At 36.9% G+C, this 14,377-nt stretch overlaps 1 protein-coding gene across 1 annotated transcript in view; it reads left to right on the forward strand.

Annotated features, from left to right (window-relative positions):
* DEG2 (DEGP protease 2) overlaps positions 1–14,377 on the forward strand; it is a 381,058-nt gene that overhangs the window by 295,646 nt on the left and 71,035 nt on the right. The window contains exons 10-14 of the mRNA XM_089401871.1: positions 478–534; positions 5,588–5,691; positions 5,860–5,947; positions 6,116–6,201; positions 6,376–6,400. Coding sequence (XP_089257997.1) covers positions 478–534; positions 5,588–5,691; positions 5,860–5,947; positions 6,116–6,201; positions 6,376–6,400 — 360 coding nt within the window. The remainder of the gene's footprint in view (positions 1–477; positions 535–5,587; positions 5,692–5,859; positions 5,948–6,115; positions 6,202–6,375; positions 6,401–14,377) is intronic.

The following is a 14,377-nucleotide window of genomic DNA, read 5'->3' on the forward strand; positions in this document are numbered from 1 at the left end:
GATAGCAACCATAAATGTTGTCTTATTTTATAAACTCCAGTTTATATGCGGACCGCAGATCATTGAGCTATATATATATATATATATATATTTAGTCTCTGATAGAGGCAGGAGAACTTTTATTCTATGTCAAAGACCAAATACAGATGCTCAGACTTGGGCCTTAAATAGCTTATTTCTTTCTGTCATAGACCAGATTTACATAGATAGATCAATCTCAGTAGAGGAAATCTGGCCAATTGAGCTCTATCAGGCATCTGCTGATAATCTTCCGTATGTTTCTGCTGTATTAAAAAAACCTTTTAGTTACCAAGAAAAAACTCTTGATAGTTTGGGTGCCCTAAAACATCCCACATATGGTCCTGCTTGTTCTTTGGGTGTTGTGGGCCTTTGAATCTTAATATCTACAGCCATCGGGCCTTTGATTCTAGATTTCTTCTAAAACTTAATAATATAATATTATTGGTGTTCTTTCAGGGTGTATTGATTCGAGCAGTTGAACCAACATCTCTCGCAAAGGAAGTTTTGAAGAAGGTACACATCGGCTAACCCTGTTATGAGTAGTCATTTCAATATTACCATGTGCTAAATTTCATAGAGGTTTCAGAGTATTGTAGCATTGAAATTCAAATTTTCTGAGTTCAAATTATAAACAATAGGGATATTGTGAAGAAAATCTGGAGAAATTTTCCAGTTCAAATTATTTAGACACCTTCACACATATCATAAATGTAGAGAGATAACTTCAACAATTAGCATTACAGTTGGATGTATGTTTTATAACTGGGAGCTTTTCAATATTTTTTCATGAATCATGATTTGTTTACTTCCTTTTATATAAAATATAAATGTGTTTTTCGGGGGAAAACTGTAACAAGGTCCTAAGATTTTATCATCCGCCAAATATCAAGTGAATGTAAACTCTGTAATGTTTATATTCTATATGGCTACATCTGCGGTCATTTCCAGAGTCTGCTTCTTGATCATTAATGATGTTTATCATGATTTTCTGAAATATCAACTAAAGGTTAATCATTTATTAGTAATTACATGTCAGTCCAAATCCTGCTAAATAAGAATCCTCGTTTTCTATTTCTTATGTACAGAGGGCAGTGCTTTCACACAGGTGAATGTAATTGTAACCCATCTTTTGTTTTTTCTGGCTCATTGCCCATCTTGCGTCAATTAACCCTATTTCTTCTTATTAATTATAATTTATGCCTAGCAGCCAATTTGTTGATCATCTTTAATTGAACTAGGTTCATGAGGGGAATTACTACATTCTGAATTTCTCTAGTGAATGAAGTTGACTGCAAATTAAGCGGAGAATCTCTTACTGAATACATAGTTGATACTCTTAGGTAAGGTCCTGAAAAATCAACCGTTCATCCTTCTACTCCATTCATTCTCTTTCAACCAATGTTTTACAAAACGGACTCGGATTCGGACTCGGCCGAGGATCGACTCGGAAACGGAAACGGAAACGGCAATGACTCGGCCGGCTCGATTTCAATGACTCGGTCGTTGTAAAAAATACATTAAATATTTATTTTTTTTATAAAAAAACATAATTTTAAATATTTTAAACATAATTTTAAAGATTTTCATTCAAGTTTCCAAACACACAACATTATAATATACATGGAAGACAACATATGATCAAAGTAGGCTCATGAACCAATCCATTATATCAAAATGGTACGGTGTACCCAATGGCAATAGTAAATACATAGTCAACTGTAGTCTGTCATACATGATCAAAGACTCAAGAGTCAAAACAAAATACAAATAACCAAGGAGGCTAGTAGCTACTGGCTACTGCCAGAGGAGCCAAGATCATCTCGACCAATCTCTGGATCATCATCATCAGAGCCAGACAAGGGGCCCCATGGCTCCTCCTCATCATCATCGTCTCCAACTGCAACTGTAGAAGTGGTGCCAGTACCAGTACCACTAGGCTGTGAAGCAGATGCAAGCTGAGATAGAGTACAAATGCGGCTGCGCTTCTGTCGTGGCTGAGCAGAGGAAGGCGAAGCACCTACAACTGGAGTCCTACTAGCTGGCTGTGAGACTGAGGCTGGTGGATTGGGATCTGCATTCAACTGAACACGCTGCAGTGGATCTCCAACATCAATTTCATCAAGATCCTCATCAGGATCAAACTCTGGTAGACGACTCTCCACTACCCAATCTGATGTTGGATCAATGTCTTCCAACACAATGGGATCTGAATCAGGTCTTTTGTTCAGCAATTGGTTCCGTCTGAGCCGAAGGTTGTATTGGACAAAAACTAGATCATTCAACCGTTTTTGCTCCAAACGGTTTCTCTTCTTTGTGTGAATCCTCTCAAAGACAGACCAATTGCGCTCACACCCAGATGCACTGCAAGTTTGACTCAAAATACGAATTGCAAACCTTTGCAATTCAGGGCACTGGCCACCAAAGGCCTCCCACCATTGTGCTGCAAAAAACATAGGAGTGTAATGAATTATGAGTTAGATGAAGGCTGAAGCTCAACAAAATTACAAATTATATCTAACTTGAAATTGAGAAATTGAAAATTGAAATTTTTGTTTACCTGGCTCATCTGCTTCTCTTGCAATCTTTGCTAGGTTCTTCCCAAAGGTACCTGTTGCATTGCTGAAGGATGTGACCTGATGATGTATCAGTAGCTGATCAGACTCCGATGGGACCATGCGCTCAATGCAATCAACCAGTCCATCTCTGACCTCCCCCCTCAAAGCTCCTGACTCCTTAGCTTTATAATGATACCGTGGGTTCAAAAAATACCCAGCTGCATGTATAGGGCGATGGAGTTGATTGTTCCATCTTTCATCAATGATTGCCCAAATGGGCCCATACTTTGCCACTCTATCCTTGTATGCTGCCTTTATTTGCTCCTTTGCTTGATCCATAGCCTCATAAATGAAGCCCATAGCCAACCTTTCCCCATCCACCAACCGCAACACCTTAACTAGTGGCTCAGCAACCTTCACAATCTCTGTTGCCTTTCTCCAAAAAGTTTCATCATGGACTTTCCTTCTCAATTCTCTGCCTTCTGGTTTGTTAGACCAACTGCTATTATTCCAATCATCACTGGAAAACATCTTTTGCAAGTTTCTATGTTGGGAAAGCATAGATTGCAATGTCAAAAAATGTGTAGCAAATCTAGTGATGGCAGGCCTAATAATATCCTTGCCTCCAGTGTGTTTCCTCATGATACTCAAAACCAGTGTATGATTGTAGATAAATTTTGTTATGCTTTTGGCATTATCTACAGTGTTTCTGACCCAATCTAATTTCCCAATATCCTCAAGCATGAGGTCTATGCAATGTGCAGCGCATGGGGTCCAAAAGATGGTCTTGTGTTTTTCCTCTAACAGTCTACCAGCAAGAACATAGTTAGAGGCATTGTCTGTGATGATTTGAACAACATTAGCCACCCCGACACCCTGAATAACCTCATCCAATAGCTGAAACAACAAGTGGCCATCTTTTACCTTATCAGATGCATCAACTGATTTTAAAAACATGGTTCCCTGTGGGCAGAAGACAAGAAAGTTTATGATGGTACGGTTTCTTTGATCAGTCCATCCATCTGACATGATGGTACACCCTGTTCTTGCCCATGATTCCTTGAAATCTTGCAAATACTCATTAATTGATGTAATTTCTTTCTGCAAACGAAACCCCCTTAGCTCTTGCATAGTAGGGCCTTTGAAGCCTTTTCCAACAGCATGTATGGCCTCAAACATAGGCTCATAATATGGTGAACGAGCAGCATTAAAGGGGATATCAGCATCATACCACCATCTAGCTATGTAGTCACAAGCAGTCTCCCTCAATTCTTTCTTCCAATGGTCATCTAAAGTGGGCTAAGAAAGACCTTTACTAACTTCAGGACCATGTGCATCTGATGGAGAGGAGCCTGAGTGAGTGAAAAAACTTTTGATAGTCCCATCACCCTTCATTCTACCCTTTCCCTTATCTTGAACAGAAGCAAAAGAGGGAGGAACATAACGGAAAGGGTTTGATGCATCAGTTTGAGGGATAGAGGAAGAACCCTCAAACTCATAGTGGGGGTTGGCAGCCATCATTCTTTGTATCTCCCTCTTCCTCCCAATTTCAGCCTGTATCTCTTTTTGCCTAGTCTTTTCTTCTTGAAATTTTTCAAAGCTTTCCAACAAAGTCTTTCTAATCTCCCCAATTTCGGGGGATTTACATGCAGTAATATTGCCTTTAATCCCTGCCAAGTGTTGTTTCAGCCTATGAATCCCCCCAGGACCTGACTTAATTTTCCTATGGCAAAACTTGCAACACATCTCATCATCAACCATTTCAACATATGCCCAAGCAGCATCTTTTGCTCTAGGTGCCATTTTTTGACTAGGAAAACAATCTGAAAATGAAAAAAAAAAAAAAAAATTGATTCAATGTTCATTTATTTGACTAAAAACACTCTCTAAGCTATCTTTATATGCACCTAAAATTTAATAAGTAAAAACAGATTTATAGAGGTGGAAAAAAATACCTCCAGGCACAAACTGCCTCCTCAAACTTGCTCCAAAAATCAGCTCCTCAATGCTGCTCCAAATGGCTGCCCAAGAAGCTCCTCACTCCAGCTACAATGCTCCTCCAAGACTCCTCACTGCTGCTCCAAAACAAGCTCAAGAACTGCTCACTAACTCTCAAAGAAGACTCTCACTCAAATGCATAAGACTGCTGTGAGTGAAATGAGAGCATTTGGCTGTCTTAAATAGAGTTTGGAAGGGGGAAATGGACCCCAAATGCATTTAACTAATCACATAAACCTTTTCATGTCCACAAACCCTAACTAAATCAGCTCCAAATCAGCAAAAAAGTAATTTTTTTTAACTGAAATCGCTGCCCAGCCGGTTCCTATTGGCTCGGCCGTTTTTTGACGGGACCCGGCCGGGTTGACCGGGTCAGCTATGACCCGGCCGAGTCATTGGCTGACTCGGCCGGGTCATAGCTGACCCGGTCACCGAGCCGGGTCAAAGGGCCGTTTTGAAATTTTTTTTATCAACCCGGATCGAAACGGCCGTTTCCGTTTCGGTACGGCCATTTCGTAAAACAATGCTTTCAACAGTTAAATTGCATGGAGCATGAACAAGCAAATTAGAATGTGATTAAGTGGACAGTACACAATAAAAAGTTGTAGTAATTTGTTTGTATTCATGAATCAGTTGTTGAAACTACGTTGTAGCATTTCAATATTTTAACTTCAAACACCTTGTCCTTAACCGTCAATGATAAAAAATAAATCAATAAATGAGAATGTAATCAGTAATTAACAGGAAAGGATAAGTAGTGACAGATTCATCATAGGATTCATAGAGCAGAAATGGTTCTGACTTCTAACCCCTTCTATAAGTCTTAAATTCACCTGTAAGATATCAAACCCTAATAAAAGTTGATGCTATCGAAATCTAAAAGGGAAGTGGATGCATAATAAAATTAGTCAACAACATAAGGTGTGAAAAACATAGATAGAAGGTGATTTACCGTTAGATCGTCACCAACATAAGGGTATTTATTAGGCTAACGTTATCAGCTATGCCTACAGGGAGATGTCATTGTAAGCTTTGATGGTGTACCAGTGGCTAATGAAGGAACTGTACCTTTCCGTTCCACAGAGCGTATTGCATTTGGATTTCTCATCAGTCAAAAGTAATATGCACTTTGTTATCATTTGTCATTCAAGCAAACTTGATATGTTTATCTGACAATGAAATCATGACTCATTTTAAGGATGTGGGATCATCCATCATATAATATGACTTTCTATAACTTCTTTCGATCAATGTTTGAAGTAACCCTGATTTTCCAAATGTCTAGATATACAGGTGATACAGCAGAGCTTGGGATTATTCGAGAAGGAAAGAAAATGAATGTTGTAACAACATTGAAGCCCCGTGTTCATCTGGTACATATATGCTATTTATTAGTCTACATCAATTGTTGATTTTGAATGAATAAAGAAATAAGGTTTTTGATTATATGTGACGATTTACAATTAGTATGGACTTGTCTCCAAAGCAAATGACAGTGATTGCATGGCAGAAATGTGCCTTACAGCTGCATTTGTTTCTAGGTACCATATCACATTGAAGGAGGGCAACCTTCATACCTAATTGTTGCAGGATTAGTGTTTACACCTCTATCAGAGTCACTAATAGAGTGAGTTTTCACCCTTAAAAACTTTATTAGCAACATCCATGTGTGATTGTATGCTTTAAAACAAATTGTGGGTAGTTAGATTTTATTTTCATTCACTCAACTATAATGTTATATCGACATTTCTTGAATATATACGAGTTCTTGATATCGTATATGGTTGTTGATGTATTGCAGCGATGAATGTGAAGAATCTATGGGGGTAAGCTGTAGCCTAATTTGGTTGGTTATATTACATTGTAGCTGAGTTATATCACATTTGACCTGAGTCACCTGGTTTGTGTTCATGCAACAATAAAATTCAGAAAATTATAAGATAAAATTCATCATCAAATTTGAAAAAGAGAATTAAGTAAATTTTCTCATAACTGCATATATTCAAAGAAAAAACAAATACAATTTTTTTTTTATATATATTTATTTGTTTAAATCTTCAAATTTGATGAAAAAATTGTCAATTTCAATCTCAGGACTGAAAACATGTTAAGACATCATGTATTGTTCAAAGACATGTTGCATGTGTGTATTGTTTTTTTTCCCTTCTTTTTTTGAAGTTAAGCAAAAGGACAACTTTTAATGATTGATTATTGGTGGGGTAAATGCACACCTAGGACCTTCTTCACACATAATTAGGTGCACATATGACCACTTTGCTTCATCCACTAGACATTCCCTACCATTTGTGATCATCTTCTATTTTTAGCATCTTTTATATTTAAGTATTGAAGGTCTTTCTCATGGAAATGTTCATAGATGAATGACTTTATTAGCGCAGTTGAATACCAAAAAATGATATCTTTTATATTTTTAGTAAGTCTATTTTTAACAGGAGGTGCCACCTAGGATAACATGAGGCAGTGATTGAGCAGTCACATGGCTATTTCCTATCCACTAGTGTGCATTACCTTATCTAGAGGGTCCCTAATTACTAATGCACACTTCCTCTCTTATTTTGGGAGATTGTCTTATCCACTCACTTTATCACCTTATTGTTTAACTTTCAGTTGCATTTTTGGAGATTTCTTGCTATTTCTGATTTACGAAGTCCATTAGGGAGTTATCACTTCACTTCTAACTTATTTTTGACTCCACTTATCTTTAGTAAACCCTATTTTAAACTCTCACTATATTTTAAGGTCTCTTACTTCAAGTTTAAGCTACTATCTAATTAGGGAAAATGTTTTTCTATTTTCTAGTGTGTATGCACTATGGAACCCCAACCTAGTGTGCATTAGTTCTATCACTGATCCAATTAGCAGGGTTGTTAAGGGCCTAGAAACCAAGGTTGCATGAAACGGGGAAACGGGTACGAGTTTCCGAAACGGGAAGCGATACGAAACGCGACCTCCCCAAATTTTGGAAACGGGGAAACGCGAATATATATATATATATATATATATATATATATATATATATATATATATATCTATATATATAGATATATATTAGGACATTTAACATTTAAGAAATATGTGCAATCATAAAGCATATATGATACATTCTAATTTATTACATTATGATAAAATTGTCAATTGTCAATGCATAAACTATAAGTATCTAAATTTACATCACATTTACTAATGAATAATCGCACAATGAAAATAGAAATATCCAAAATCAGCCACGAGAAATTTCTAATTTTTTGTCTCGTGCTTGATTGGGAGTCTCCTCCTACATAGCTGAATGACCTTAGTGCTCTTGATTAAATACAAGTTTCATACCCTAGTACTCTACATTCTCTTGATTATTGGGAGTCTCCCCTGCATAGAGGGCTTTGTTCTCTCGATTAAATACAAGTTCCATACCCTAGTACATGATAAAATCCAATGGAAACATTGCAATACCCCCAATCCTGAAATCCTGAAAAACAGATAAGTCTGCTGGATTTTGAGTGAGATCTAAAATTCTACTTTCTCCATATGAAATCCAATGAGGGCGAAACCACTCTCAAACATCCTGAGTCATTTCATGGTAATGTTAAAAATTTAAGTAAAAGGATGAAAATGAAAAATAAAGGAGAATATCACTTTTACTTTAAGAATTTAACATTACCATGAACTACATATCAACACTAGGGCAAAAGTTCACTTTTATAACTTTAGATAGGCATCTAGAAGCAACTAGAAGTCACTAGGCTAACGTAAGAATAGATTAGAAAACAAATAAAAAAAATTAAAAAAAACACAAGTAAATGCTGAAACGTGGGTCGTACGGCCCTGAAACGCGTTTCAGGCCGTACTGGCCACATTTCAGTTTCGTGAAACGTGGCAGTGCGGCCTGAAACGCGTTTCAGGGCAGTATCAAACGCAGTTCAGAGTTTCGTACTCGTTTCCGTACGGAAACGCCCTCCTACCCCACGTTTCCTGCAACATAGCTAGAAACATTGTTGGATGGGCACAGACAAAGCAAGGACTTGTTGTTACCTCAACCCAAACCCCCACTTTCTAGACCTAACTACCTCCTAAAGGTCAAGGGAGGATTCCCAAAGGTAACCCCAACTGACTCCAAGTAAAACTAGTGCCTTAAATGAGGTTGAGAAGGAGTGGATTTGTTATATTGGATTATCCCATTGTTTGTGTGTATAATTTAGCAATAGAAAACTAAACAACAATTACAGTTACACCAAGTTGTTGGAGAATGTAAATAGATTTAGTCTTCATAATGAATTTTGTAATCATGACATTGTATATTTTATATAAAAAGAGAAAATTTTTATTTGTTTATTCAAGCATGGGTTTCATGCTCAAAGTCTAGGTCAAAGCATGTTTTTCATGCTTCTAGGGCTTGTTGAGACAAAGAATAATTTTTGCCATGTATTGTAGTCCTATTTGGACTTGTTGTAACAAAAGAAAATCATTATTGTTGAGTCTGGAAAGTCAATTTGTCCTCCAAGACCAAGTCGGCCCCGCCAAGGAGAATTCGGCCTAGAAAAGGCCTATTTGGCCTCTTGAAAAGTGTATATATAGAAGGGACTTCGACTCATATAGAGACCACAAAAAAGTTTCATCTGCAATAAGATAAGAAGGCACAAGAGTGAAAGTCAAGGAGAGAAGGACTTTGAAATCGAATCATTTGTGCTCACACATGCGAGAAGTTAGGGTTTTCTGGGCAAATTGCAAGGCCGAATTGTAGACCTGAAATTGTAGGATTGAAACTTTGACCGGAGAAGATTGTGAAGAATTTGACCTTCGTTGACTTTGGTAGACTTTGACTTAGTGCTTGGGAGGAATCTTGACTTTGGTCTTTGGGTCTTGGAGGTCTCATTTTGATTTGATTATGTAAGAAGAAGTATTCTTTCTGGGTTTTCCCCTTGGAGGGGTTTCATCTTGGTCTTGGTGTTCGTCAATTGAAATCTCTATAAGAAGAAGAATTCGTTTGGGTTTTCCTCACAATTGGGAGAAGTTTTGGCCCTGGATGATAGCCCATATTTTGTGTCTCTTGTCTCTTTATTGTTATGTTTTGGTAGTTGTTTGATGAAGAACACGATAATAATCTAACTAAAGAGAAGATCCTAATTTATTGAAGTAAAAAGCATTCACAAGTAGTTATCAATAATAGAGAAATCACCTAATATCAATGCCCTAGATTTCTCAACATGGAATTAGAGCTAAGGTGACAAGCCAAGAAAGGGCATCTTATCAAGGGACAGTCAAGGTTCAAATCTCGAGGAAGGCATCAAAGCGAATCTAGAAGTCAAGATCTATCAAGAAGAAGTCTACATTGGAAGAAGTCTTGGGATCCTCAAAAGACCACAAAAACCCTACTCAAGTTGAATAGACCTACAAATCAAAGTATCTTGAAGACTATTCCTCCATGAGAAGCAAGATCAAGGACGTTATCATCATTTTCAAAAGGTTCTAAGGCAATCTCCCTCTCATTGAAGCAAGGTCCTTACCATTGAAGAAGATCATCCAAGAAGCATCAGGACATCATCAAGAAGTCATTATTGATCATCATCAACAAGGACATCACCATCAAAGGATCTAAAGTGATCTCCTTAGCGGAATCAAGGATCACTCTTGAAGAGATCTATCTTCATGAAGGAGAAGTTCTATGTCATCTTTACTATCATCAAATTCAAGGAGGCATCAAGTGGAAGGAGCATCTTAACATGTAAGTATATTCATGTCCACATCTTATTCTGTCAAAATGTCTTTTTGCAAGGAAAGCAACAAATTGGTTGGGGTTTCAAATTATCTTTCATGGAAGAAGAGGACTTGGAAATGAGGTCATGGGTCATGTCAAAGGATAGATCCCCAAACCAGCAAAAGAAGATTCTCAAGCACTTGCAAAGTATATGAAAGGGGAAGTTAGGGCTCAAAGGATTCTTATAGAATCCATCAAGGATCCCGTCATTTCATATGTATCAAAATTAGAAACCTCAAAAGAAATTTATGACAAATTGGTAGAGTTGTATTTCGTAAGCACTGTAGGAGTCCTCTCATTAAGGCAAGAACTCTACAAGCTAAAGGATGTCAAGAGAAGAAGGAATAGCTTCATACTTTATGAGGATATCTGAAATTAGGGATCAACTTCAAGATCTGGGAGAAGTCATGTCTAATAGAGAAATGACCACAGGAGTACTAAATGCACTACCATAGGAGTGGGGTAACTTTACTTAAAGTATTTATGGGAAGAAAGAAACCACTCCATTCCAAGATCTATGGTCACCATGCAAGATTGAAGAATCCAGGCTAAAGGCAAAAACTAATGTAGGATCAAGTGAGCAAAATCAAGCTTATGCTACAATGACATAAAGAAAGGGAAAATTTGGAAAGTTTGGTCCTCAGAAAAAGAAGAAGAACATGGCTAAGATTCAATGCTATGGGTGTCAAAAATATGGGCACTACAAGAGAGATTTGTTAGATGATCCAAAAATACAATTTTTATCATAGGTTATAAAATTAGAATAAAATAATTATTAATTTAAGATATTAAATTAATAATTATTATTCTAGAATGTTTAATTATTTAATGGAGATTTTTAGAATTAGCATATTGTTGTAACTAAATATGACTCTCCAAATGTGTCGTATCTTAGGCTCTATTATAGGAGATTAGTTAGCTAGTTGGTTTGAATAGCATTTATTGTAAATGGACACTTGTAAGTGATCCATAATTAGAGGTAGTTAGGACATGGAGCTTATAAATAGCTCATTGCAAGAGTGTTTGGTTGTTCGGGTGTAAGCTCTTGCAAATCAACTATGTAATTGTTTTTTCTGATTAATAAAATTACGTGTCTGAGGACACTTCTGCCATTATTGTGGTATCAGAGGTCCAGTAATGCTGCAGTGGATTTGAGGAGATTCCAACTCAACAAAGTCCTGGAAAACTCCATTCAGTTGGCCAGCAAATCATTGGTATGGAAATTGTACAGTTTTGCTTAAAAGGAAAATAAATTTTTTATCATTGATTTTAGATTTTTTTAAAATCTAAAATTCATTTTTTTATTATAAAAATTGCCTCTGCTTGTGTCTCTGATTCTTATCCCTTGGGACCATCGAGCCTGATTGGGATGTCTGCACAGAATCCTCTTTACAGTTTGTACCCCAAAGATATTTATTTGCATACAGTAGGCGCCTTGCAAGTTTAGATATCACAGCAGAATCTGTAGAAGAATTTGCTGCAAGTGCTCCCAGTGCTGCTGCTCGCAAACGGAGGATTGAAGTCGCTGAAAGCCGTGACGAGAGCACCCTGTGAATCGTTCTCTATATCCCAATTAGATAATGACATTTCTGTAATGAGAGTGCTATGTGAGTTTTAATAAGACAGAGGGTTCCAAATTTGAATGATTATAAATCTGGCACAAAGAATGGGTCATCGTGTTTATATAAATGTATGCACAGAAAGGTATTGGTTAAACAGTTGCAGGGGATCGTTTTGTTCCTTTACCACCGTTTTCAGTTGGACAGGTTCATTCTTTTGATCTAAAAACTTCAGTTTCATTTGAGCCAGAGTTCCACGCAAATCGCTGGCATTTTTTGTTGCAGAGAGAATTGCGTTGAACAAACGCACTTGTTTAATATAATTTCTTCTGAAATCCGATCGCAGGAAGACGTTGCTTAAATTGCCCGGAGGCTGCGGTAGTTGCTGCTGTTGCGTGCCTGAGAATTTGACTTAAAATTCAAGAACGTTATTCGTTTCTGCCATTATTGATCATAGTTGCAGGTAATGAAAGTGCCACCGTCGTCGTCGCAGATGACCTTTGCGCAGCCGAGTTTGGCAAAATTCTTCCACACTCATTTTTCAAACTGGTGGCCCGTAGGCACTACCGTGAGAACATAAAAATGTCACTTTTACATACATACATGTTTTAAAAACTTTAACGCTGGTTAAATTACTTTTATAAAGTAATTTAATAAAAAAATATTAATTTGTTTTCATGGGGAGTATATAAAAGTGATTATAAAGGTTTTTTAATGGAGCGATAAGGTGTGAAGAAATTGGGGAGTATGTAAGGTGTGGAGAAATAAGGTGTGGAGAAAAGTGTTTTTTAAAAGCTTTGTAATAGAGTGATAAGTGAGGTTTTTAAAAGTATTTTTTTTAAAGTCATGTCATGGAGGTTTTTAAAAGTATTTTTTTTAAAAGTCATGTCATGGAGTAATAAGGATGGTGTTTTGAAATTTATGAGTTTTGGAGTAATAAGGAGTTTTATTTGTAACTTGGAGAGATAAGGTGTGTTTGATAATTTGTTTTCAAGTAGCTATTTTTTTAATTGGGATCATCATATTTGTAATTCAAAGTAATTTTACTTTGAGGGGGGGTAAATTTTTTTTTTTACCAGATTGTGCAAAAGCACCGTTGTAAAAAGTCAAATTTTGAAAGTTGCCCTGTAAAAATTTGAGAAATTGACTAGAGCCAAGTGCAAAGCTCAGTCAATATTCTCCTGTTTTGACGACTATTTGAGGGTCAAGGCCAAGCCCCGATAGATCGTTTTTTTTTGCGTGGTGTGTTGTGTTGACTATCTTGTCCTTTCTGTTCTGCTTCTTGGTGCATCTCTTCATTGCTCAAAATGTCTAAGTTGATTAACTTATTTTCTGATTCCGACAAACTTGAGGGCACCAAATCTTATAAAACGTGGCATCGTCTTATTGAAAGCACACTCATTTACAATGAATTATGGCAAGGAATATGTGATGGAGATATTAAGCCTAATAAACCCACAGATGCAGATCCACTGGCAAAATGGGAAATCAAGAATGCTAAAGCCTTAGCTCTTATTAAATCGTCTGTGAATGATGAAATGTATGTACATATAGAGAATCCCACAGATGCATGGACTGCCTTGAAAACTTTTAAAGATCTCTTTGATACTCAGCCAGAATCAAAGAAGGTAGATCTACAGTTAAAATTGTTGCAACAAAAATTAACTGAAGATGGTGATATTCTTGAATATCTCTCTAGACTTAAGAATATTAAGCAGGAAATTATTAATGCTGGTTTTCCCGCAATTGATGATAGCTTTATGGTCACAATTGTAATTGCTGGGCTTCCTTCTTCCTATACGCATTTTTTAGAAACTTTACAAGTAACTGGGAAATTAGAAAAACTAAAGTTTGATGAACTTTGTGAAATGCTAAGTCAGCATGATAAAACTTTTGGGAAGAAGAAGAAAGTTGGTGAAGATGTTTTTCTCACAGAAGCCAGCACAAGTAAGTCTTCAGCAGATAGTTCTCGAGGAAGAGGCCGATGGAATCAGAATCAAGCAACACATAATCGAGGTCGAAGCCAAAGTAGAGGCAACAATTTTAACAGAGGAGGAAGAAATAATTTTCAAGGTAGAGGAAATAACCAAGGAAGAGGAAATTTTCAAGGACAAGGCTACAATAATCAAGGTCGAGGTCAATCTCCAAATAGAAGTCACAGCCGAGGCAGAGGACAATCTTCAGGACGAGGAAGAGACTTAAGTCAAATTGTGTGTCGAAGATGTAATAAAATTGGCCATTATGCTGAAGATTGTCGAACTTCACTTAGTAGAATTCCCAAGTTTCAGCAGCATTCAGCACAATTTGCAAATGATCAAGATGAAGATAGCTCAGAATATGTTTTTACTTCCTCACCAGCATCACAAATTTCATCTCATCTTAGAAGTGACTATGAAGATGCCTGGATCTTGGATTCCGGGGCAACTCAGCACATGACATGTCGACGTGATTTTTTCTGGAATTTTCAAGAATGC

This window comes from Pinus tabuliformis, chromosome 2_1, assembly GCF_031772625.1.
Source record: "Pinus tabuliformis cultivar Carrire ecotype Pingquan chromosome 2_1, CPIR1, whole genome shotgun sequence".
Classification (NCBI taxonomy): Eukaryota; Viridiplantae; Streptophyta; class Pinopsida; order Pinales; family Pinaceae; genus Pinus; species Pinus tabuliformis.